The 27,119-nt window shown below is 38.5% G+C and overlaps 1 protein-coding gene across 6 annotated transcripts in view; it reads right to left on the bottom strand.

The window, feature by feature from the left end:
- Positions 1-27,119, bottom strand: part of FNIP2 (folliculin interacting protein 2) — a 73,580-nt gene that overhangs the window by 22,087 nt on the left and 24,374 nt on the right. For 5 of the 6 annotated variants that reach the window (XM_039319376.1, XM_039319377.1, XM_039319373.1 and 2 more), the window contains 9 exons: positions 22,018-22,140; positions 21,409-21,509; positions 21,248-21,319; positions 18,219-18,313; positions 18,003-18,089; positions 16,108-16,179; positions 13,084-13,207; positions 4,900-5,101; positions 3,430-3,518 (listed from right to left, as the gene is read on the bottom strand). In XM_039319376.1, coding sequence (XP_039175310.1) covers positions 3,430-3,518; positions 4,900-5,101; positions 13,084-13,207; positions 16,108-16,179; positions 18,003-18,089; positions 18,219-18,313; positions 21,248-21,319; positions 21,409-21,509; positions 22,018-22,140 — 965 coding nt within the window. The remainder of the gene's footprint in view (positions 1-3,429; positions 3,519-4,899; positions 5,102-13,083; positions 13,208-16,107; positions 16,180-18,002; positions 18,090-18,218; positions 18,314-21,247; positions 21,320-21,408; positions 21,510-22,017; positions 22,141-27,119) is intronic. The other variant, XM_039319375.1, reaches the window with a different exon arrangement.

Below are 27,119 nucleotides of genomic sequence, written 5' to 3'. Positions count from 1 at the left end.
GTTTGCATAAATTGAAGAATTATTTCCTATGTTGTGATTAAGAGGTTATGTTGGGGGAGGGGGGGATGACAACTTCCTCATTGGCTCAAGGGGGCGATTCATTCAAAAAGGTTAAGAACCAGTGGCTTAGAGCATGCATTTTGGGAAATTCTGGAAGCTGAAGTCCACACATCCTAAAGTTGCCAAATTTGAAAAACAATGGATGAGTAGCAGAAGAGTATTAATAAATTTATTTGGGGTGGGAAGAAATCAAGGGTAAAGTTTAAGATTTTACAAGATGCTCGAGAAAGAGGTGGACTTAAAGCACCAAATCTGAAATTATATTATGATGCGGCCACTTTAATTTTAGTAAGTGACTGGCTTAATTTAACAAATAGAGATATTCTTGTTCTTGAAGGGTGGGATTTATTATATGGTTGGCATGCATATTTAATTTTTGATAAGAAAGTAGATTCGGTCTTTAAGTCACATATTTTAAGATATGCTTTACTTCGAGTTTGGAAAAAATATTATTATAAATTAAATTATAAAATACCTATTTGGGGGATCCCTGGACAAGCAATCCAGGGGGTTTCTAAGGGGGTGAATTTTGACAACATTTCGTATAAAGAGTTGGTCGGGTACTGATTGGCAATTAAAGTCTTCTGATGTGTTAAGGCAAGAAAATATTTTACAATCGTGGTTTCAATATTTGTAAATCGTGCAGAGATGGACTTTGGATAAGAAAGTGGGAATTACTTTAGTAGATGAAAATTTGGTAATTCAGATCAAGGATCAGAAATGTGCCCATATTAAAAGAATTTATAATGAGTTAATAAAATTGGATTCAGAAACAGAGTTAGTTAAAGATTGTATGATTAAATGGGCCCAGAATATTCAAGAACCGATCTCGTTGGACCTATGGGAGGTAATTTGGACTAGAAATCTTAAATTGACGCAGGCCCAGAATTTGAGGGAAAATTTTTATAAAATGTTTTATAGATGGCATCTGGATCCTAAAAAACTGTCCGGTATGTACCTGAACCTGCAACCTAAATGTTGGAGATGTGGTTGCTTGGATGCAACCTATTTTCATGTTTGGTGGACTTGTAAAGTTATTAAAGCCTTCTGGATTATGATTTGGTGGAACATTCAAAAGGTTTTTAAAAGGAAGATTAAGTTTACTCCCCAACTGTTTCTTTTGGAAATTTTTGTGGATTTTAATGTTAAAGAAACTATTTTAATGTTGAACTTAATAACAGCAGCAAGATTATTGGTGGGTCAATACTGGAAAAAAGACTCTCTGTCTTCTTTAGAAGAATGGGTATTTAAGCTTTCTAATTTAGCAGAAATGGCTAAAATTTCTGCTTATTTAAAGGACCATTCACAAGAGAGATATTTTAACGTATGGAGAAGATAGAATATGTTCAAAAGAAATATGGAACTACAAAGTTTCACTTATTCTATGAGTAATGATTTTGTTTATAAACTTATGATGTTAAAGTTTGAAGAGAGTTAAGGGTTTTTATGATTTTGTTCATTGTATAATTAGTAAACTTAAATAGATTATGTTTGATATGTTTGCATAATCCTGTATTTTGCTCTGGGAAGTCGGGGTGGGGGTGGGGGGAGGGGGGGGTGGATGGGTTGAAGTTAAGTAGTTCAGATAAAGTAGAAATAGTCTTATTGTATATAATAATGTTTTAATTTTGAGAGAGGAACTGCTCGGGCATTTCCCCTGGACCGCATCAAGAGGGAGAAGAAGAAGGTGAGAAGTAAGTAGGAAGGTTGAGGTGAAGGAGGAGAGGGGGTGAGTGAAGAAAAAGAGGGAAAGAAGTAACTTGGTTTGAGGTGGGATGCAGTTTGGGGGGAAATGGGCGGGCAAGACCGAATGTGGTGTGTATCAATTTGTTTTATTTTTTATCTGAAGTATTTGTAAGATTGTTATGTATTGTAAAATTGAAAATAAATTTTTTTCAAAAAAAAGAAAAGACAAAGAAAAACAATGGCTTAAAATATATAGTAAAAAAAATGTTGACAGTGATCCCTTGACATTGAAGCATTTATCATAGTATAAATACATAATGGAGGTACTTATTATAACCAACCAACCAACATATATTTAAAGAACAGCAGCTTTAAATCTTACTTTAAAAAATTCTATCCAATAAAAATAGGAGCATCTGACAGACTCTAAAAAGGCTAAACAGAATTGGACCTCACTAATACCTGGATGGGAAACCATTACAAAATCCCAGGTATATTGGTAAGTAATACTCAAAGGTGGCAATGGCAAATGACTTCTGTACTGCCACAAAGTAAATGGCATGGAAACGTCCATGAAGTTATGAGGGTTGAAGTCAACAAGGCAGATTGTTTTTTTAAAAAACTCTTCTATCCTAATATATTATAAAGTTATGGATACTCTGCTGTAGGTAAAGGCAGTTGCAAGCTGATATTTAATAATCAGTTCTAGTAATTCCATTGCTACTGTACCATTTGTGGCCAAAAATATATTGCATGCTAGATATTGGGGGTCAGCTTTGCTTTTAATGCCTAAAAGTTTAACAATCAGCTCTCATAAGCCAATACTCCAGAATACCACTGAATAAAAGATTATGTTTCTGAACTGCAGGTATATGTTGTGTGTGTTTCAGGAACAAAAATGACATCACCATCCCATAAATCACTATCCACAAATGATCTTTTGCCTCTTTCAGAAAGTAATGTTACATACAAGATCATTTCTAGCATAAGTTAGCCTGAAAGATTTGAAGAAAAAGAGAAGGGGGAGGTCAACAAATAAATGTAGGAATTCTCTATTTATTATCAACTTATTACAGAAATCAAGTTTGAAATATTTTCAACCTTAGTTTAGTTTCAAGTGAAGAAGATTCAAACAATCTTCATTAAAATCTACACAAATATATAGTTAGTCCTCGACTTACAACAATTCATTTAGTGACTGTTTGAAGTTATAACAGCATTGAAAAAAAATGACATGACCATTTTTCACATTTATGAATGTTACAGCATCCCCAGGGTCATGTGATCAAAATTCAGACTCTTGGCAATTGGCATGTATTTATGACGATGGCAGCATCCCGGGGTCATGTGATCACCTTTTGTGACCTTCTGACAAGCAAAGTCAATGAGGAGTCCTGATTCACTTTACAACCATGTTACTAATTTAACAACTGCAGTGATTCACTTAACAACTGTGGCAAGAAAGGCCATAAAATGGAGCAAAATTCATTTAACAACTGTCTCACATAGCAACAGAAATTTTGGTTTCAATTGTGGTCATAAGTCGAGAACGATCTATAGATTAGTGCAAGGACAAGAGTAAAAAAAAAAAAAGAACAGGATCTGAGTTGTGAAATAGACTAATCTTAAGAACAGATGCGTATCTTGTCCATGCCAATAAAATTTGATGTAACAATAACTCACCTAAATACATCCAGTGCATCCATAATATGGCTAATGTAAACTTGCACTCTTTGGTTTGTTTCTGTTATTTTTCTACATGTGATCATAGCCTTAGGGGGAAAAATAAGAATGGGTTAAAAATAAATGCAAAGGTGGTTCTTTCTGGATGTCTATTGAGACATCAAACCTGAGATACAAGTTTTTACACTTTCTTCTTTCTGGTATTTGCCTACAAAGAAAAGAATTCTAGAGCAGATGCGTGCAACCTAAACCTTCAGCTAAAATGATTTAAAAAAAAAAAATTCTACAGCTCTTTTGAAGTAGAAAGTATCCAAAAACTACAGAAGTAGGCTACCCCACCAAATAAAAAGAAAACTAGAAAATTTCAGCCCCAACCACAAGTATGATACAGGCTCAACTAATCTGCATCGTTCCCTTAACCCTCTCAGTACAGTCCTTAGAACAGTGGTTCTCAACCTTTTTAATGCCGCGACCCCCCAACCGGTCGTAAGTCGAGACCTACTCAACCGGTCATAAGTCGAGGACTACTCAACTGGTGCAGCACCGTTTGCAGAATGGGACTTTTGGCGGGCTCAGCAGGGCAGAGACAGCCTGGACAATTCCTATTGGCTTTTGAAAGCCAATAGAATTAGACTCTATTCAAGAGAGTCTATTCTATTGGCTTTCAAAAGCCAATAGAATAAAAGGGAGTAGCACAGCTAAGGAAAAGGGGAAAAAATGGTGGACTGCGTTGTTTGGCAACCCCCGTGAAATGGTCGTTCGACCCCAAATGGGGTCCTGACCCACAGGTAGAGAACCACTGCCTTAGAACCTTCCCCTCCCGTAAAAAAGAAAAGAAAAAAAGAAAAAAAAAAGGCAAGTAAAACATTTGGCACCTAAAAGTGGACAGTCAGGTAGATGCATTGAAAAGTCTGTTCAGGAAGCACTACCACAAGTCATGCACTCAAATAAAAAGGCTTTAAATAAACCTAAGTGGAAGGGAACACAATAGGACTTATTTAAAAATGAGGAGGAATGCTGGGTGCAAATTAAACCTCCTTCAGATTTATCACCGATATATTGTATTAAAGCACAGGAAAGGGGTATGTCGCCAGCCCAGCCCACTGTCCTATTTTTTAATGGCTACAAGTACAATGCACCTATCTAGAACAAATGTTTTGTAAAGCTATAAATTTCTAATCTAGAAATTTGCTTGCATAGGAAACATATTGAGGGATATATGCATGTACAGTTAATTCTACATGCAAACCCTTCTGTCAGTTATTTGGACTATATTCACAGCATTCAGGAAGTACAGGAAAAATAGATACTGAAATTGTTAGAAAGATAATAGTTTTTGGTAATTCAGCACGTAAACTTCTGAAGAAGAATTGAGTTACAAAATTTCTAGAGATAACCTAATATGTTATCTCTCATTCTTACTCACTTAGAGGTGGTAAGCACAGAAACTAAATTTGTTCACTGCTTTACCATTTCAATTGCCCTTTTCAGCTTGCCCATATGTGATTCAAATAAGGGGAAATGAGAGAAGAAGAAATCCTGGAAATTTCTCTGGTCCTCTTCTTTCTCAGGAAGGGTGAAAATGATGCTGATCGCAATTTTCTTCCTTCGAATCAGTGCAGGACTGAGGCCACAGCTTTCATCTGCCATACTGAACGTTTCTTCAATTGACCTATTGGAGAAGAAAGTTGCAAGATATGTTCAGCTGCTAGCAAATGCTTAAGTGTTTTAATTGATGCATAACAAGGTGATACACTCAAGAATCCCATTCAGTTAAACAGAACTGGGTCTTGATAAGCCACTATTTGTCTTAGACATGATTCATTCAATAAAGACTAATCAATAAAGAAAAACCATAAAGGCTAGGGTTCCACATACCTGTATATTAAGCCAAAACTAAACAAATCACAGTGTGAGCTTAGAGAAGCATGAACCTAGCTGGATGTCAGAATCCAATTATATTTCATCTCTAATTATCAACTATAGAAAACCCCATTTCTGCCTTCTATGGATTCTGTCATACGATGAAGGGAAGGGGGTGAACAAAGGGGCTTTATGGCCCTCACTTCCTTCAGTACACTTCAAAGGAACTGAATGTGGATAGCACCAAAAGGCCTAATCATAACAAAGGGGGCTATTACCTTTCATGTAGTTTTCTCTGAAGTCTCCATCCAGCTGGCAGTAAGGAAAAGGGGGTGGAAATATAATGCCTGGGATTGTCGCTGGAAAGAGGGTGGGTTGGGGCTGCTGGGGATCCCTTAAAACCTTGAACCATAGGGCTTGGGCCCCAGGTCCTGTCTAGAACGCCTGCAACCATTTTCTCTTAATACAGGATGCCTGTTGGAAGAATTATTCCAAGAGTTCTGTCTTCTTAAGATGCAAAGTGGGGTGGGTTCTTATATTAGACAGGACTTGCAAAATTAATCCACCTGGAAGGGAGACCCTTGCCGGGGGATTTTGCAAAAAATTACCATGTCAAATAATGGAGCAAGAAAGAGAGAAAACTCCCTGGAAAGAGAGCATCAGTCAGCTTTACAGCCAAAAATCCCCCCCACCACCACCTCCAATCATGGTGGAGGGTGAACAACACTTTGAAATAAAGGAAATTCTAGACTCTAGGAGATATCATGGAGCAACTCAGTACCTAGTTGCCTGGAAACACCTCCCTGCCTCACAAAACGAGTGGGTCCATAAACGTCATGTCAGAGCCCCGAAGCTTTTAAAGAAGTTTCACACAGAATATCCTAACAAGCCTGACTAACTTTTATACCTGTTTTGTTTTCTTTCAGGTGAATCTGTCTTATATTTGAGGGGGCAGGATGTCAGAATCCAATTATATTTCATCTCTAATTATCAACTATAGAAAACCCCATTTCTGCCTTTTATGGATTCTGTCATACGATGAAGGGAAGGGGGTGAACAAAGGGGCTTTATGGCCCTCACTTCCTTCAGTACACTTCAAAGGAACTGAATGTGGATAGCACCAAAAGGCCTAATCATAACAAAGGGGGCTATTACCTTTCATGTAGTTTTCTCTGAAGTCTCCATCCAGCCGGCAGTAAGGAAAAGGGGGTGGAAATATAATGCCTGGGATTGTCGCTGGAAAGAGGGTGGGTTGGGGCTGCTGGGGATCCCTTAAAACCTTGAACCATAGGGTTTGGGCCCCAGGTCCTGTCTAGAATGCCTGCAACCATTTTCTCTTAATAAAGGATGCCTGTTGGAAGAATTATTCCAAGAGTTCTGTCTTCTTAAGATGCAAAGTGGGGTGGGTCCTTACATTGGAACTATCTCAGCCCTGTGAACATTTCAGTCAATTTCAACATTTCACTTTATCTCATTTTCTTTTCAATACCCTTCACAAAAAATGTATTTTCCTCTTCTTAAAAGCAGTGAAGAAATGGTAATCTGATCCCCATTGATTGTCTAATGAATGGTCAATAAGGAAAAAAAGAATGGTGCACCTAAGACTGAAAGGACAGCTGATGCCACCTGCACTTATTCTGTAAATAAACAACCTTTCTTAAGATAGGAATACAATTTAGATGTTTAGACCAAGTTCAGAAACAAAGGAGGATATTTTTTCCCTTTCATTTTTTAAGAAGTCTTACTTGTAAGCTCATACACACTATTACTTATTATCCTGAGATTACAAGAAAGCATTTTATAGCAAAAATCATTTTATTGATTTTATTTTATTTTATTATGATTGCCCTGATGTTTGTACTGAATGTAGATCAAAATCATTTTAATACTTTTGCAATATATATAATTGAATATATAATTATAAATACCAATAGAAACCAAGACTACACATATTGAAATGACTGGTATTATTAAAAAATACAGTGTAATCACAATTTACTAAGACCATCAGCATACTGAGATTTGCTTAAGACCCTAATACTAAAACATTACTGTATTTTATATTTTTATGGAGAGGTATGTCTACCAAATTCCTCTCAACCAGTTATTCGGTATTTTGTGTGTTTGAGAGACTTATTAAAATAATCACTCCCTTAGATTACTACCTTTTTCTTCTCTTTCATTAGGGATGAATGAAAATAATATCAAGAAACTATGAGCAGCTCTGCAAGAAAGTTAAGCATTAGGAGCACAGGTAGTGTTTTCATCTGTACTTCCAACAAAAGGTCAACATCAATGAGGTAATAAAGGATTTTAGAAACAAACCACTGGCTTAAGGGATGGTGCCAACAAAAGAATTTTGGATTCCTAGACATGGTCTGCATTACCTACATAAAGGATTTCTAGCAAGAGATGGGTTGCATCTCACCAGAACCGGAAAGAATGTATTTGGAAAACTACTGGCTCAGCTTATCCGAAGGGCTTTAAACTAAATCTGAGAGGGGGAGGGTGACTAATGTTTGGAATCTTTAGAACCTAATCCCAAACATAAACTCCCAGAAAACCAATCAAACAAGGAAGTAGTGAGTGATGGGAAGGAAGAAAAACTCAAGATATAAAACAGGAGATGTCGGAAGCATGCCCAGGGTCAGCCATAAAGGACTCAGATGCCTATACACAAATGCTCAAATTTGAGGAACAAATAGGGTACTGGTACATGAGGGCAAATATAGTATAGTTGCCATTATCGAAACTTGATGGGATGATATGACTGGAATGTACTGCTGGAAGGATATAAACTGTTGAAAAGAAACAGACCTAACAAATGAATAGGGGAGTTGTATTATATGTAAAAGATCATTATGCAACTACAGAAATGCATAAAACCAAGCATGAAAGCCTTTTTGAATGCAAATGGGTTAACGTAAAAGGAAAAAAGAATGACATTGCCATAGGTCAGTGATGGCAAACCTTTTAGAGACCGAGTGCCCAAACTGCAACCCAAAACCCACTTATGCATCATCGGGTGCCGAGTGGGTGTTGCCCATTGGGTGGGCATGGCTGCAGTGGTAACGGCAGTCTGGGTGGGACTAAAAAGTTCAATCAATCAATTCCAACTTTGCTAGATCTTTTTTTTTCCCGTGAGAAGTTGAAATTGACTGATTGATTAAACCTTTTTTTTTTGCACCCGGTGGCAGAGGCCTAAAGCGAAAACCCAGTTGAAGGCCTAGGGCTAGGGCGACGGCGTGCATGCCCACAGAGAGGGCTCCGAGTGGCACCTGTGCCATAGGTTCACCACCACTGCCATAGGTGTATACTATAAGCCACCCAAACAAGCAGAAGAAATAGATGAACTTTTTGCTAATCAGTTAACAAATGTATGTAGGAAACCTACCACAGTAGTAATGGGGGACTTTAGCTACCCTGACATCAACTGGGAGATAAACTCTACATCAAGTGGGAGATCAAACATGTTCCTTATGATCCTAGCTGACAATGTTGTTATCCAAAAGGTAGAAGAGGAACTAGAGGGTCAGCTATACTGGACGTAATTCAATATATGAAAATCTTAAAGGGGAGAACAACTAAAGAAGCTTGGGAAACTCTGAAAAATCTTATTATAAAAGCGCAATCCAGCACAATTCTTCTGAAAAACAAAACTAGGAAATCCAAGAAGAAATCAGGATGGTTGCACAAAGAACTCTCTGATAAATTGAAAGACAAAAAGCATAAGTATAAAAAATGGAAAGAGGGACACATTACTAAGGCAGAATACCAGCATACAGCATACAGTCCGAATTTGCAAACATGGAGTCAGGAAAGCTACTTGCAATAAATGTCAAAAATAATAAAAGGTTTCTTTCAATGTAAAGAAACAAAAAGTCAAGGAAACAACCAGTCCACTAATGGGAGAAGATGGCAAGAAAGTGATGAGCATCAGGGAGAAAGCACTGCTGCTTAATTCGTTCTTTGCATCTCTCTTCACACAAAAAGCAAAAATAGCCCAACCTACCAAAAACAGAACCATAAAATACAGACTAGCAATACAAATTAAAATAGGCAAGAAAATAGTAAGAGAACACCTGTACTTTAGACAAGTTCAAATCACCAGGATCAGATGGATTACATCCCAGAGTTCTAAAGGAGCTGGCAGACATGATCTCAGAATGATTGAATCCTATCTTTCAAACATCATGCAGCACAGAGGAACTATCAGAAGACTGGAAAAGAGCTGATGTAGTTCCCATCCTCAAAAAAAAAAAAAAAAAGGGGGGGGGGAGAGGGGAAACAGATCCAGGAAACTACAGACCAATCAGCCTGATATCAATATCTGGGAAGATCCTGAAAAGATAATCAAGCAACAGATCTGCAAAAAACTAGAAGCAAGCAAAGTTATTACCAGAAGCTAACATGGGTTTGTCAAAAATAGATTATGCCAAATAAATCTTATTTCATTCTTTGACAAAATGACTAAATTTGTGGATCAGAGAAATACTGTGGACATAGTATATTGGATTTCATAAAGCATTTGACAAAGTAGACAACAACCTTGAAAAATGTGGGATAGACACCAACATCACTAAATGGATTTGTAACCAGTTGACAAATCCCACTCAATGGTACTACATTTACATGGAGGGAAGTAAGCAGTGGGTACCACAAGGCTCTGTCTTAGGCTCAGTACTCTTCAATATCTTCATAAATGACTTAGATGAGGGAATAGAAGGGGAACTAATCAAATTTGCAGATGACACTAAACTGGCAGGAATAGCCAACACCCCAGAAGACAAGCTCAAGAACCAAAAAGATCTTGACAAACTGGAACAATGGGCCCTATCCAACAAAATGAAATTCAGTTGAGAGAAAAGTAAGCGTTTACATTTAGACAAAAAAACTCCCAGATATACAGGTACAAAATAGGTGAAACGTGCCTCAATAGCAGTAACTATGAGAGGGATCTTGGAGTTCTAATACAGGGCTTTTCAACCTTTTCACCCATTGTACCACTTTTAGGATATGGCAACATCCGAGTACCACCAGCCGCCTAGCAAGGTGTCAAAAACTTGATGACCAAAAAAAAAAAAAAAAAAAAAAAAAAAGGAAAAAAGTGATAAAGTACAGGTACAGGTAGTCCTCGACTTATAACAGTTTGCTTAGTGACTGTTCGAAGTTACAATGGCACTGAAAAAAGTGCCCCCCAAGCCACAGCCGAGCAAGACACCTGCCTGCCCACCCGGCGGCACTCTTCCTCCTGTCCGAGGTTTCCATTGTTATGAGCATTTCTGTTGAGGATTGGCAGCGGGGTAGGGTGGGGGAGTGTTTGGTTTTTATTCCTCCCGTCTGCTGGGTGGTTGCAGCAGGTTTTGGTCACTTCACATGACCCTGGGACACTGTGACCATCATAAATATGAATCAGTTGCCAAGCATCTGAATGTAAATCACAAGACACTGGAGATGCTGCAACATTCCAGCTGATCGGCGCGTCTTCTGGGCTCAGCAGAAGCGCCAGGATCAGTGCTGCTTTCCAGCTGATTAGTGTTTCTTCAGGGCTCAGAAGAAGCACCAGGATCAGTGCCGAGCTCCAGCTGGAGCCTGGCACTGATCCTGGTGCTTCCACTGAGCCCTGACAGCCCCGAAGAAGCGCCGATCAGCTGAAAAGCGGCACTGATACTGGTGCTTCCGCTGAGCCCTGACAGCCCTGCAGCTCCAGCCATCTCTCGCTCAGGCTTGTGTGGTGCTGCCACCGATCCAGCTCATTCTCCTCTCCCGCTACTTTTCTAGGATGGTCGTGTACCACCTGCCAGGTGCCAATGTACCACAGGTGGTACCAGTACCACTGGTTGAAAAGCCCTGTTCTAATGGACAATCACTTAAATATGAGCCAGTAGTATACTATAGCAGCCAAAAAAGCCAATGCAATCCTAGGCTGCATTAACAGAGGGATAGAATTAAGATCATGTGAAGTGTTAGTACCACTTTATAATGCCTTACTAAGACCACATTTGGAATACTACATCCAGTTTTGATCACCACAATATAAAAAAAATGGTGAGATTCTGGAAAGAATGCAGAGAAGAACAACAAAGATGATTGGGGGGGGTGAAGGCTAAAACATATGAAGAAAGGTTGCAGGAATTGGCTATGTCTAATCTAGTAAAAAAAAAAAGGACAGAGGGGACAAGATAGCAGTGTTCCAATATTTGAAGGGCTGCCACAAAGAGAGGGTCAATCTATTTTCCAAAGCACCTGAAGGCAGGACAAGAAATAATGGATGGAAACTAATCAAGGAGAGAAGCAACCTGTAATTAAGGAGAAACTTCCTAACAGTGACAACAGTTACCCAGTGGAACAGTTTGCCTTCAGAAGTTGTGGGTGTTCCACCATTGGAGGCTTTTAAGAAGAGAGTGGACAGCCACTTTTCTGGAATGGTATAGGGTCTCCTATTTGAGCAGGGGCTGGACTAGAAGACCTCCAAGGTCCCTTCCAACTTTGTTATTCTGTTATGTTAATCAGCAATTCCTGATGGGATAATAAAAACAAAGATAAGACTCTTAAGCTTTGAACAAGGGATTTGAAATAAATTGATCTAAAATGAACACAATTCTGGCTGAACAAGTGAAATGACTACAGAGAATATTGGCAATATCACCCCATTTTAATTAAGTTATTTTCTGTTGAGTTCAGACTTTTTCCACTAACTCATAGAAGATTCCAAGATAGTGTTTACGTCTCAATACATGATTCAACTAATGACAGGCTAACATATTTCAAATGAGGGTTGAGTCTACCAAGAATATAATAGCAGAACCTTCATAGCAATTGGGTGTTAATAATTACACATGAAGCATATGAAGCACATTTCACTAGATGTGGAGGTTTCTTCTAATATTCAGGAAGCAATTAGTGGTATTTCTTCCCATTAGATTATTCACAGAGTTATAGGGTTGGAAAATAGATCTTTAGAGGTCTTGTAATCTAATTATCTGCTAGAATCTCATTGCATCCCAGACAAATGACTGTTCAACCTTTTCTTAAAAACCTTCAGAGATGGAGCATCCATGATTCCAGGACAGAGACTGTAGCTCTTATGACTAGCAAAGTCTTCCTTATTTTAAGTCTGAATCCTCTTCTACAAAGCTCCACCCAAGTTGATGGTTTGTTAACTTCTTATGTATTTCATTCCTTATTTATCTTGAAACCTGGCTAATTTCCATTGTGTCAGTTAAGCATTACTAATTAGTTCAAGGCAGAACAATTTACTAGGTCACCTAAAGTTCTATTAATTAAAAGGTTCTGTTATTTATTACACCCACTCAAGTTTCTTTATAACCAGAGCCTTTCAATCACTGTCAACATGTTTATTTGTAGCATCTTGTGCTCAAAGGTTCAGTAACCCTAAATCTGGATAGTGAGAAAACTTGCTGAAGGACCAAAAAGCACTGACCCTATCTAGTTTAAATGAAGCTCTCCCATTACAAAGTACTGCAATTCCTTAAAAACAGAAAGGCAGCTTTGCACTACTGAACTATACATAAAATTTTCATCCTTTCCTCTGCCCCCCCCCTCTTCCAGGGTGGATTGCTCTTTAAAGTAAATTTGCATATTTTAGCCAATATATATGAACTTTCATGTAAACTCATTTAATTAGAGATGTGAAAAGGAAAATTAAAAGTATGGTAACTATTATGCTGGTTTAGAGCAGTCCAACAGTGAGACCTATTTATTTATTTTAGACTGCAAATAGAAACTACATACATCTATATTACAAGAAGAATGTTTATGTTAACCTACCTTCTAGGTGTAGGTGTAATGCCATTTTCCAAGCTTGTGGTTTGACTTCGAAGCCAGCGGCGCTGGTAACTAGAAGAGGAGCTGGGAGATGATAATGGAGTCATCAAAAGACTACTCAGAGATGCTGTCAACAAAGCAAAAATGTCAGTAATTTTGTCAGAATGTAATTTTTTCTGAACTTGAAGGTGGCCAAGCCATGCTTCTATTATAGATAGCCAATAGAATTTTTATTTTATGGAGTGAACATAAGAGATAGAGAGAATTGAATACTTATCTATAAAGGCAGTTCTTTATATAGATCCTGTGAATTTATGCACATAAATTAGGCAACATGGATTAAACATTCAGGAAATTATAACAATAGTTTCTGAAAAAAAAAGGTCTATTAAAGAAAATAGCCAATTTTATTTCCTGATTTAAATGAAAACTAGGGATTGACTTGGGAAGGGAAGAAATATTTTTGCTGAAGGAGAGATATCTCTTGACATAGCACTGAAGCTATCTTAGAATCTAGCAAGCAGATAGGTGTAGCTTAGATCAAAATTCAAGGCAGTAACTTTGGAAAACATCAAAAAGAATTCAGAGGTTATAGAAGACCATATACCTTCAAAACAATAAAGAAGGACCTGAACTATTGGTTTGGGGAGCATATCAAGGACAACAATGCTGCCCTGAAAACAGCAATGGAAATAGGGCAGAAAACTCTTTCCATTTCAAATACATACACCTGATGTATTTGTTGAACTGAAACCACAAGTAGTTCTGAAATGAAGCACAACAGCTACAGACTTCAATTGTAGTCTGTTGAGTAAAACTTATGAACCCTATCCAGTCTTACTGCTAAACAAAATATCATCACAAAAGGATATTAATCTTAGTTTCTTGAAAAACCAGTAGTACAGAACCATATGTGGTGATGCAAGTTAATGGAGAAATTGTAACTTTAGGTATTGAACTAGCTACATGACAAACTATCTTTAATTTTTACTTGAAAATATGTTGTTTCTATCTGAAAGATGTGGATTATTTCTCTCTTGTCCTCTGGTAAATGCAGTGCTTTTTTTTTCTAAAAAAAAAAAAAAAAGTGCCGGAACTCACACACGTCATACAACCCACCTTGCCTACCCTACAAGGTTTGATCCAAAAAAGGTGCCAGAACTCCGTTCTGGGCATTCTATGAGAAAAAAAGCCCTGGGTAAATGAAAGAGAGAAGCCTTCTCCTAGAAAGACTGATAGTGAGCTTCTGAAGAATGAAGTTCATATCCAAGTGTCTAATCTGCAACTCTATGTGCTGATTCAGAGTACTGTTGATGATGAGAACCAGATTGTGATGTTTCAATTATAATAGTACTCCAGGCGTAGTGTTGAAATAACAGAGATATTCCTCTTCTTGTACTCTATGTCTCTCAATGCAATAAGAAGTTAATAGCACCCAGCCTTTTCCTTGTGGGTGGAGAGGATTTTGATCAGTATTTCAAAAAAGCAAATACTGTAAGTTTCATAGCAGTCCTGGAATATAATCTCAAATTTAGAATTAGAGAGCTACAATGGCTTTAAAGACAGCTGTCTTTAGAGCTTGTTGCCAGAGTGGTTTGCAAACAGGAAGAATGGCTAGAGCAAGTCTGCTTCATAAATGGCTAAATGGCACATTCAGAAATTAAAATTTGTTCCTACAAGGTAGGCATTTGCAAATGGGACTCTTTAAGATCCAGGGTGAAGGCCCAATTCCTGCAACAAGGGGAAAAAACACAACTCCTTGCAGATCCAGAAATCTTAACAACAACAGAAATGATTATAAAAGGAAAAGGAATAGTAGCCACAAGAGATCTAATATTAAAAAGAAAGAAAGAAATGGGAATAAGAGAATCATGACCATGTAATTCTGGGAACTAGAGTAAATGAGTAACAATTAAACCTATATGCATTGCAGCAAGAAGGGAAGATTACTATAAATAACAACAAAAACCTCATTTTGTCTTATGTTGCCAATATTCTAATATGCTTATAGCATTAAGAACCTGAAGGTGGCATAATGATGACATTTACATTTATCTTAAAACCAATAAACTGTGAATAGTAGAAAATCAAGACTGGCAAGTCTCAATAATGAGCTTGGAAAATATCTAACAGTGGACATCACACACACAAAAAAAGATCAAGATACTTTTTGATCTATACCAACAACAAAGTGACAAGCAAGTAATTCCTATTTCTGAATATACTAACAGTATTCAAAGGAATACTGTTCAAAGGCATCTGTCCCTCTCAATTCCTGGCAAATAGATGGGGAAGAAATGGAGGTTAGTGACAGATTTTATTTTTCTGGGCTCCAAGATCACCTCAGATGGGGACTGCAGCCAAGAAATTAAAAGATGCTTGCTCTTGGGGAGGAAAGCTATGGCAAATCTAGACAGCATACTAAAAAGCAGAGACATCACCCTGCCAACAAAAGTGCGTATAGTCCAGGCCATGGCTTTCCCAGTTGCAATGTATGGCTGTGAAAGTTGGTCCATAAGAAAGGCTGAGCGCCAAAGAATTGAGGCCTTTGAACTATGGTGCTGGAGAAGACTCCTGCGTGTCCCTTGGACTGCAAGGCGTTCAAACCGGTCAGTCCTAGAAGAGATCAACCCTGACTGCTCTTTAGAAGGCCAGATCCTGAAGTTGAAACTCAAATACTTTGGCCACCTAATGAGAAGGAAGGACTCACTGGAGAAGGGCCTAATGCTGGGAAAGATTGAGGGCAATAGAAGAAGGGGACGACAGAGAATGAGATGGCTGGATGGAGTCACTGAAGCAGTAGGTGTGAACTTAAATGGATTCCAGAAGATGGTGGAGGACAGGAAGACCTGGAGGAACGTTGTCCATGGGGTCGCGATGGGTCGGACACGACTTCGCAATTAACAACAACAATTCAAAAGAAGAATGTATGAATTTCATCTCAAAATTAAATCTGAATCTACTCAGTGATATTTCATTACAGTTTTTGATTACACTTCTGAAAGGAACAAAGAAAAGGATAATCACCTGATCGAGCAATGCCACTGTCTCTGTCTCCATTTTGACTTCTACTCGGCATGTCAACAGGAGTGCTATGTGCTGAATTAAAAATATCAAAGTTAAAGAATATATCCAAGTTATCTTTTCAAAAGGTAAATCCTACTAGCAGTTGGATTCAAAAGTAGTATTTTTAAAGCTCCAGAACTTTAAAATAAAATAGATAGGACTGGTCTATTAAGTAGCAAATAATATACTGAAACTAATTTACAACAGTAGGAAGTGTCATTTGAAATATCACATTTATTATGTTCACAGGTATGAAGTGAAAAGTTCTTTGTGCTTGGTTGTTTGCTTGCAGATATTTCATTACCCAACTAGGTAACATTATCAGTGCTAGTGGGCGTGGGAGTAGCTTCTTGTTTATGTTTATCTACACTGGCAGGGCAAGCTATTGTATGTAGAAAATTAGTCTATAGATTTGTAAGTCTTGATACTCAGAAAACATCAAAGGCTCCAGAGAATTACTAATTTCAATGCCTATGCTGCCTCAAGGTTCTGTGAAGTAATAAGGGGGCGTTCACTACCAGTGAATTTCAAATTTCAAAATTGCTTTGACAGTGTAATCCATGAAAATTGCATATACAAGGGTCCCCTAGATATATTTTCATGGAATGAATCTTAAGCAGAACCTGGCTACTAGTCATGGTAGCAATATATTGCCTTTAGGTTTCTCTCCCAATAGATAAGAAGTGCAACTGAAATTATGTTATCCACAGAATCTACACTTTGATATTTGTGGTTAGCTACTGGAGGGGTAGTCTTTGGTTTGATCCAGCAAAACAAAAAGATGTATTTTCCTCATCATCAACCACATTTTAGAAAAACAAATGCTGACCACTTTCAGGATTTACAAAGTTTCTAAAAGTTCATAGTTAGAATCAATTACTTTGTTCAATTTATCAATTTATCTGCATGGAATGCTGTTTAGAAGGAATATGTCACTTTGCACTGTTCTACAAATGTTTTAATGTGGTGTTTTTAATAAATTCTCTAGAAATTCTCATATTTTTATAAAAGTTGCAAGGTTGAAAAATATAATTAAAATTGAAAACAAATTCTTAGGACATTATAGCACTTAGCAGAATTAAAATATTTATTGAATCAAAGCCTTTCATGTATGGGTTAACAAATAATCTTTTATTTATAAGCTACAAAAATGTACATGTTTAGGGAAAATTATTTAAATTAAATCCAACATTTTAGATACTATAGAACTTAGCACATTTGCACTCAGTAATTATCTATTTTTGAAAAGCTTCTGGTTCAATAATCAATGCTAGCAGAGCAGCAAGTTGCAACACCACATGAAAGAAATATTTAAATAAATATAAATTGATATTAAAGAGATTACTAGATTTAGAAAGCATGTAAGATTTGTGATCCTTCTAAGAATAAGTCACACACTTTTATAATTTGTCCACTTCCAAAATATTATTCCTTTATTAAATTCATTTGAGCTCATTTGGTGATTTTTTTAGTTGAAGCAAGGAAGTGGGAATCACAGAAAAAGTGTGGCAAATAAATACGCTAGCATTTATTGTATGTGTAAGAAAGAATAACTTCAAAAAAAAATAACCTGGAAAAAACAATTCTCAAAACTGGAAAAACACAATTTTTAGCATCAAATAAGTGCTATTTCACTGAAAAAGTACTATTGATGAAGGAATTCAATTAATGTAGCCCAATATTTTAAGATGTCTATCATTAGAGGCATCTTTTGCAATTTTATTCAATAATAAAAATGAAGACCAATTGTTTTATTCTATTTATAGAGAGTAGTTATTGATCCCATGGGAACAGATATTACAGCATCTCAAAGTGTAGAGAGGTGCATCATGCTGTACTCAACATTGCACACAAACCTGCAAAGAAAGCACTCTGCATGAGCCAGAAAGCCCCTCCTTCAGGTATACCATGAAGCAACATGTTGCTACATGGTGGTAACACACCTAAAGTGGGCAATAAGAGAAATATACAGTTCAAGGATCAGAAAAGTCTGAAATGTTAAGAACCAACCAAAGGATATGATCTATGCAGTTAGCCCTGCACATCTGCTAATTTTAATTTGATATATTTACCTAGAGTACTTCCATTCTGACACTGGCCCAAGCCATTTGAATGCAAATTCAGCCTTGATTGATCTTGACTGATGTATTCAAAACTACCTTGCAAGCTTGAAAAAGAAAAGGCCATTCAAGATAGGTATTAAACTTTCAACAAAACTTAAATTGCTAAAGAGATTTTTTCGCTACTAATCTTAATTATAAAAATTGATGATTTTGCAAGATTTTTACTTTATCACCTTCAGGTAATCTATAAATTATATGCAAAAGTCTCTTAATGGTAATCAAACTTAGTATTATCACTTGTAAAACATTGTCTATTGTAAAACATGGGCTAAATCCTCTCAATGTATTATTGATCCACATGGAGTGGCATTGTTGCTTGATGGAAATTAAAAAAAAACTATCTAAGCAAAGAATGCAGTGATTGATTTTGACTCTATCACAGCCATATAAATATGCCAAAGTTACATCTTTTTCCTTTACCTGTTTCTTTTGGATTCAGCTGACCTAATTATATTTTTGTTTCTCTTATCTGAGGGAACTATAATGGAAAATAAATTCTCACACTGTCATGTTGCATTAGAATAGCCTATTTCTCAAATAATATTAGAAAATGTTGTGATAAGCAGTATTCCCTAAGATATCAAGCTATGAGGCAAGAAGCTTAAAGTGCACAAGAATAATGTAAGTAGCTTTGTTGACATACAATCCACAACTTTAACCTTTAAAGCAACAGAACACAAACTATTCCTATCATTAATTGTTGAAGTTACAGCAAAAGTTACAGCATTGTCCAAATGCTAGTACCGGTATGCATCTCAAATCCTATGCCTGGAACCAATTATATTATTCCTAGACAACACAACATTTCTGTCAGGCAAAAGAACAGGTTTCTTCTTGGTGTACTTCTCAGGAGGCAGAGAGAAACAGTGGCAGCCCCTGTCTCTTTCTTCCTGAAGCTCTCCTTCTCCTGAAGTTCAATTTGCTGCAGTCATGAGTCAAAGAGTAAATTGTTTCTTCTTTCAGATTGTTTCATGCCGCTCCACACAGAGAAAGGATCTGTTTCTTTCTCTCTATAAAAACACAATCTGTCCGAGGTGAGGATTCATAAGAAAGCCTCAGCAGGATGGCCATATCTGGGCAACATACGAGATTTTAAAGGAGAACAGTTAAAGGTGTACGAAAACCATCAATTAAAATTAGGAAGAGTTCGCACTATGTGGGAGAGTGAAAATATGTCTGCCCAGTCTCTCCCCCTCTTCATGTGCTTGTCTTCCAATGACTCTTACTGCTTTGCAAGGCGAGTTTGTAATGAGGGGGAGATTTAGAATTCTGATGACAGGATTCTAGGCTGAATGGGGATTTGCAGCCAAGCAGAAAAATTCTACAGCATTTATTGTTATCCACTCTCAGATAATTTGATGGATAATACTCTGTATTTTTTAAGGATGAAACTATTAAAGAAATTTTAATGTGTTGAATACAAGTAGTCCTCGATTTACAACAGTTCATTTAGTGATGGTTCAAAGTTACTACGGCACTGTGACATGACCATTTTTCATGCTGACAACCATTGCAGCATTCCCCATGGTCATGTGATCAAAATTCGGATTCCTGGCAATTGATTCATATTTATGACTGTTGCAATGTCCTGGGATCACATGATCACCTTTTGCGACCTTTTTACAAGCAAAGTCAATGGGGAAGCAAGCAAGGTCGTAAAATGGGCCAAAATTCACTTAACTAATGTTTTGCCTAGCAACAGAAATTTGGGGCTCAATTGTGGTCATAAGTCGAGGATACCTGTGCAGTGTATTTGGACATGTTTTGCAACTTGGCAAGAGAATTTTTGCCTTTCCTGGAATTTTAAAGTTTAAATTATTACATTTTAAAATTTATACTAGTTCAATTGTCTAGTTTAACACGTCTTTTCTTTTGTTCCTTAGCTTAGCATTCTGTTTTAATGTTGTTTTTAGCCAATGCTTTTTGTATGTACTTTGTTTAACTATTCTAATCTTGTAAATTCAGCTTCAGATGTTTGCATATCTATTTCTTTGTGCTGGTTAATGGACACAGTAAAGTCTTGCAATTTTATTCTTTCAATGGGCAATCTCCTCATCAATGTATAGCTGCTTTAATTTACCACATTCCATAATGACATAGTGAATGGTTAATGTATTTATTTTAATTTATTTGATTCTGTGGCCAACTATAATAATTAGAAAAAATAACTAAATATACAAACCTATAAAAATATACAAACATATAAAAACTATCACTAAAACTACACTAAAATAAAAATTAACCATAGTCAGCAGCAGACTTCATCACTAGATGAGATTCAAAGCAACCACTATAGAAGCTCTCACTATTATCAGACCCCTAGGCACAATGGAAAACACGACTTGGGGTCCTAAAGGCTAGGTGGATCAGGGCTAATGCAAGATCTACACATTTTTTTTTTTAGGTAGGAATTTTCTCAGTTGTACTTTTTTGGTAGTAGAGTTATATAGTATGGAGGATTTCAATCATTATGAAATTCCTTTCCCTGAAGAAAATTAGAAAAAATATCTACTTAATTTCTCTATCGACAAATTTGGTGAAGAATTTGAAAGGCCATTTCTCCTGACCCTATTGTCTACACATAAGGGGAAATATGATAAGAAACGAGTATGAAATATGTTCACCACCTTCAATAATTTATAAAAATAATAAAGGTGGGATTAAAATAAATTAAAATAAAACATTTTGTTCCCTTCTGTAGATCTGTATATTCCAATTCCAATCAAGTCAGTTAATATATCATTTTAATCCTGGCCTAAATTTAGAGATTTTACATTATTACAAGTGTTGTGGTTCTGCAGAGGAGTTTTGCTCTTCCTGTATATTGTTGATCTTTATTCTTATAAACAAAATTACAGTCTACTTTATTACGAATTAGTTTTGAATGTTACTTTTATAAATAATATAAACTGAACTTCCAAGGATTTTTTCTTATAGTTAAGAATCTGAAATGAAACAGAAAATAAAGATCGCCTTACCTATTCGTACTTCCAAAGAAGCTGCCTACTCTAGCAGAAAACACTTTACTCATCATAAGTTGTGGAGGAGAGCTGAAAGGTTAAACAATGCCATGAGTCAATAATTCCAAATACAATTCCAACTCTGATATAATAACACGGAACTGGAGACACCAACTCACCGTATGTAGTGAATTTTCAGTGTTGAGCCTTTGTAACTCATTGCTACTGAACCAAACATCATCTCACCTAGCATGTTGACATCAGAAGCAGGTCTGACATACTACAAATAAAGACGACAAGGGCATACATGTGTCTAATTACTGTCATAAACTGTCATATTCTAATTCTACATTAACTCAGCTTTACTCTACAAGCACATATTATTGGATCCCAGAAGAAGCAATTGCAAAGCAGAAGGATTTTCTGAAGACTCCCTGAGTTCTGCTGGATAGTCACCACCATTGGCAGATAAAGTAAGAAACATATCATATCCCATAACTATGAGCTTCATTTATTTAAACTTTTTTTTCTTTCTGATGGAATATATATACTTGTTGCCACATAGGAAATTAAGACATATATTTATGCAAAAATACATTTAATCTTTTATACTGCAATCCCAAGTATAATAATTCATATATATTTTGCCCCTACACCCATGCAAATTATAAAGCTCTTTTTTGCTATTATGGCCTTGTGGCAATAGGTAGAAATTCAATGTAAAGATTAATTTTCAGTTCATGCAAATTGGATTTGTATATAGATTTCAGCTGAGACATTCAGGTTACCTGATATTTAGGAATATCTTCCTTGCCAGGTTCTCTGCTGTTCACCGAAGGGCTATGGGGGTAAGCTGTGTTAATACCACTGTTTCTTTGGCAGCACCCACCATCTGTTTTTCCAGAGGCATCCTAAGGGATTGAATAAATACTAAAGATAAATCAGGTACCAAATTGTGTTGGGGGGGAGGAGGATAATTAGAACATTTGAAATTTGAAAGAAACTTCTGCTTACTTATAATGGTTATGAGAGAATGACATTAGGAAATGAGGAATGGTATATTGCTTAGGAAACAATTAGACAAGATAGAGGGGAATCCCCAGTAGCTTAATGGTCAGAGAAAGAAACTTAGGAAAGATCTGCCCTAATTGATCAAGTGGCTAAAAGTGGTAGCAGGATATTTGACTAGCAAGATTCTGTTAATGTAGTCTTAAAAGTACAATTAGAACACCTTATTGTGTTTTCTGTCTTATTTACCTGGGAGGACTGACGTTACTCTTATAAATGACTGTCATACAAACTCTTGTCTATTCATTAGTCATGGCAGATATCATTAATAATTAAATGCCCACCTACAGAACAAGTGAAGTTATTTTCTTTTTTTTAACCTCCCAAGACACCCCCACCCCACCCCACTGATCAAGTGAAGTCACTTTCTGCTAACCACTTCAGTCCTCCAGGAATCTTTTCAATATCCAGCTTGCCTTTGTGTTTTCATGAGCAGGTGGGCCTGCTTTCAAACAAAGCACTGGAGTGCATATTTATTCTCTAAAAATACACCTGGGACCATATCTGAACCAGAAGAACTTCTATAAATAAAGATACTACAAGTTGTTCTTTTGCAACATGCCACTTCCAAAAGTGCTTTTTTAATAAAACAAACTTTAAAAAAATTACTGAGGGGAATAGAAAGCCTAGTGGATACCAAGGTGTTCATTGACAACCTAATATTGATAGGGATTTCAGAACATCAAATCCAACTTCTACAAGTACTAGTCACTTCAGCAGTATTTTGCCAAACATACCAACTGTAAGGAACCACTTCAATCCACATCTTAAGAAAGCAGAACTCTTGGAAATGGTTCTTCCAACAGGAACTTTTATTAAGAGAAATTGATAGCAGGCATGATAGACGGGATCTGAGGGATTTCCTTACAAATCGATGTTTTAAAGTGTCCCTAAGCAACCCCCATCCCACAGTTCTTCCGGGCGATTCAGACCGGCAGATTTCTAGGTGTTAAATCCAGGAAAGATAACATCAATCCAGCTCCGTTGGGCACGATCATTCAACAGCTCCTCACACCTTATTTTGATGATGGTTAATTAAATCAGATCCCGGAGGCTGCATCTTTTCACCCTTTTTCCTAGCTGGCCGGTAAGGAGGAGTTCAGAGGGGCATAGGATGAAAGGCAAATGGTTACATTGTGATGATTAGCAGATCCAAAAGCAAATAAGCAAAAGGTTACTTTGTAGTGAATAGAGGAAGTGAAAGTAATAAAACCCGCATGCATACCCCCCCTCCCCCTTAGGAGTATGGCAGGATCCAGGAGAGGGTAAGAATTGGTTTTATTTCAGAGAAGATAGAGAGAAAGGAAATATAACTGGATTCTGACACCAACACTGAAAAATAAAAATGAGTTGCTTGCAATTTTTTCTTACCCAGAATATATGAACTGGGCCTTGCTGAATTTAATATTGGTCAAACCAAGCACAGGTAGTCCTCGAGTTACGAATGTAATGGAGCCTGCCCATTCCATTCATAACTCAAGGATTTGTAGGAGTGAATCTCATACCTTGAATGCGATCACTCCCATTCACTAATTTAATGCGTGGGCGAATGCACGTCTCGTTAAGTGAACATGAGTTATCTCAGGGTGGAGAATGCCGTGGGAGGCTTAGTGATGGAACAAGCCACCTGCTTCAGACAACCCAAGGCCATCCCCAACCAACTGAAATACCTAACTCTCTGGGGTCCCCACAATTGCTCTACCCCCCCCATCCTGCCGTGCTGGGTCACTTACCTTGTGAAGATGAGTCTCCTCTCCAGCCTGTTTCTTTGTCTGCTCCCGTGAGAACACAGGGAGAGCAGGACAAGTGCACCCTGCTCAGCTTCTCTGGCTCACCGAGCTGCCGCCCACTTCTGGAGTGGCAGGCAGTCTCAATGAGTCACCTCCAAAGCATTTCCACACTGAAGGGAGGTTTGGGGCAACAAAATCACATTGCTTCAAACCTCCTGTTGGTGTGCAAACATTTTTCATGCAGAGCCCGGAAGCTTCTGGATGCCTGATCTTGCGGGATGTCAGGCACCCATTCTCTGCAAAAGTGGATGAGTGCCTGAGCACAAGATCGTGGCCCCCAAAAGCTTTCAGCCTCTGGCCAAAGAGTGTTTATTCTGGAAGATGCCTCTGCTGCCCAGAACAGACCTTGGAAGCCGCATGGCTATCACCGACCTCCGTTCTGGGCAGCAGAGACATGGAGGAGGCATCAGACGCCCAGAATGGACCTCTGGAGCCATGTGGCTACTGCCCCCAAACCCATGCAGCCACTGCGCCTGACCTCTGTTCTAGGTGGAAGAGGCATGGAGGCCTCTGATGACTTGAACAGACCTCCAGAGCCACACGGCCACTGCCCCCAATCTGTTCTGTCCCAGCATCTGCAAATACTGCTCAACCACTTACTTGTGAGGAAAAACCCCTTTGCATGAAAAAAGGCAAGACTTGATAAGATAAACCCCTTTTATTTTGACACAGCTTTTATGGAACAAAACTCAACCAGTCCTTTAGCTGTTGAAACAAACAAGACCAGTCTCTGAGTTCTCAGCTGGAATGCTCAAGGTTTAACTCACTCAAACACACAGAAATCCGAAAAACCTGAGGCAAAAAATCCAACGACAGTAGCACAAAGCTACTGAACGGTTGCTATCGGCAACCAGCCCCTCCCACACCACTCCTCTTTATAGTCCAGCTAGGGCATAGCTTCTTAGAATCATTTACTTTTTCTGAAGGGCCGCCCCACCGCCCTTCACTGTCCTGCACGCCTTTCCTCCCTGTGCATCCATGCATCTGGAACAGGCCCCAGCTGCTCCTGCTCTTCACTTAGTTCAGGCCTCTAATCCAGCTGTCTCTCTGCTTGAGCATGAGTAGATGGGCCAGATGTCACATCTAGCTCTGAGTCTTCATGCTCCTCAGAGCCTTCCATAGACTCCAATGTGACCGCAGGCAACCTTTCCCCCTCATCCAATTCATCTGACCTGGCTGCCGGATCTGCTGCCAGGCAAGGTCTCACAACACTATCCCTCACTGCAGGACCCTTCCCCCGGATCTGATGGGCCAGATATGGCCATGAAGGGAATTGTTTGTGGAACACTGTCATCAAGGCAGGAGCATACATGGTGGTCATGTCCTCCCAAGTGAATTCCTCCGGTCCCTAGCCCTTCCACTCAATCAAATATTGAAATCGGCCTTTCCAAAGGGAATCTCGAATACTGGCGACCTCATACTCAGGAGTGCTGTCTCTGTTCTGCTGTTCCAGTGGGGGACATTCCGATTGGTGGAGCAGACACGGTTGTTCTGAAACCAAGAGGGACCAAGATCGGATACACCCGTAACAAACATGGCAATGTTAACCGATAAGCAACCACATTAATGATGGCTTCAGTAGGAAAAGGGCCTAGGTATAGTTGGCCCAGTTTCTTGGCAGGCCAGTGTGATGGAAGGTGCCTGGTTGACAGCCATACCCGATCTCCCATAGCTAATGCAGGTGTATCTTGCCATGACTGATTGGCGACTTTATTGTAAAGTCCTTGGCCTTATCTAATTGCTGTCACACCAATTGATGGAAACCCTGTAACTCAATCAGATATTCAATAGCTGTGGCAACTGGCATGTCGAGCTGCGAGAAGGGAAAAAACCAGGGATGATATCCCACATTGGCCAGGAACTGTGTCATACATTTGGAGATGTGCTGTGAATTGTTAAAAGCAAACTCGGCTACTGCAAGATAGTCTGCCCAATTGTCCTGTTGCTGATTCATGAAACAGCATAAATATTGTTCTAGGATTCTGATTACTTTCTTGGTCCCGCCATCCATTTGCAGATGATGCGCCAACAACAGGCAGATTTGTATGTCTAGGCCATCAGCCCTTTCCAGAAACCGGCCTTAAATTGAGCCCCTCTATCCAAAATGACTCTATCAGGGAGGCTGTGCAGCCGGAAAACATGCTGGATGAACATGCGAGTGGTGGTGCGGGCTGACGGCAAGCCACGGCAAAGAATGAAATGTGCCATCTTAGTCAGCATATCTACCAGCACAAACACCGTTGGGAAGCCAGAAGACGGGGGCAAGTCCATCAAGAAGTCCATGGACAGTGCTCCCCAGTGTCTCTTGGGTGTTGGTAAGGGCTGAAGTAGACCTGGTGGAGGCCCCGTTGCTGATTTGGCCTGCCTACACCATACATAACACATGATGTAGGCCTGGACATCATGTCATACTCGGGGCCACCAGAATGTCTTGTAAAGGCCAAAATGCCCCGCTGCAGGATTATCATGACATTGTTTGAGAATAAGTCCTCTGAGCGGCCCTGCTGGAACATAGAGCCAATTGTGATATTTCAGGAGTCCATCCATGACGGTCCATGGGGAGTCTAGCCTTAACTCCTCCCTTCATTGAGCCACCCATGCGTTGTGCTGTTGTGCCTCCTGAATCTGATCCCATAAATCTAGTGGTTCCCAAACTGCAGAGAAAGACTCTATGGGCAGAACAGCCCTGGGCAGAAGCTTGTCTTCTGTACGGGAGTATTCTGGTTTCTTTGAAAGAGCATTCACTCTTTGGTTGCGACCGCTTGGTATGAATGTAATGCGGAAATTGAAACTCGTGAAGAAGATAAACCACCAAATCTGTTGTTGGTTCAATTTCCGGGCGGTCTACTAACTTTCCAGATTCTTATGGTCTGTCCAGACTTCAATTTGATGCTGAGCCCCTTCCAAATGATGTCTCCAGGCCTCAAACACCACCTTAATGGCCAATAGCTCCTTCTCCCTGATGGTGTAGTTGCAGAGGCCTGGAGGCCTCCAATACCCAGAATGGACATCTAGAACCATGCAGCCACTGC

The sequence above is a fragment of the Crotalus tigris genome, unplaced genomic scaffold, assembly GCF_016545835.1.
Source record: "Crotalus tigris isolate CLP2741 ecotype Arizona unplaced genomic scaffold, ASM1654583v1 scf7180000023581.319791, whole genome shotgun sequence".
Taxonomy (NCBI): domain Eukaryota; kingdom Metazoa; phylum Chordata; class Lepidosauria; order Squamata; family Viperidae; genus Crotalus; species Crotalus tigris.
The sequence above is the reverse complement of the archived record's forward strand: the minus strand, read 5'-3'. Positions and strand labels throughout refer to the sequence as shown.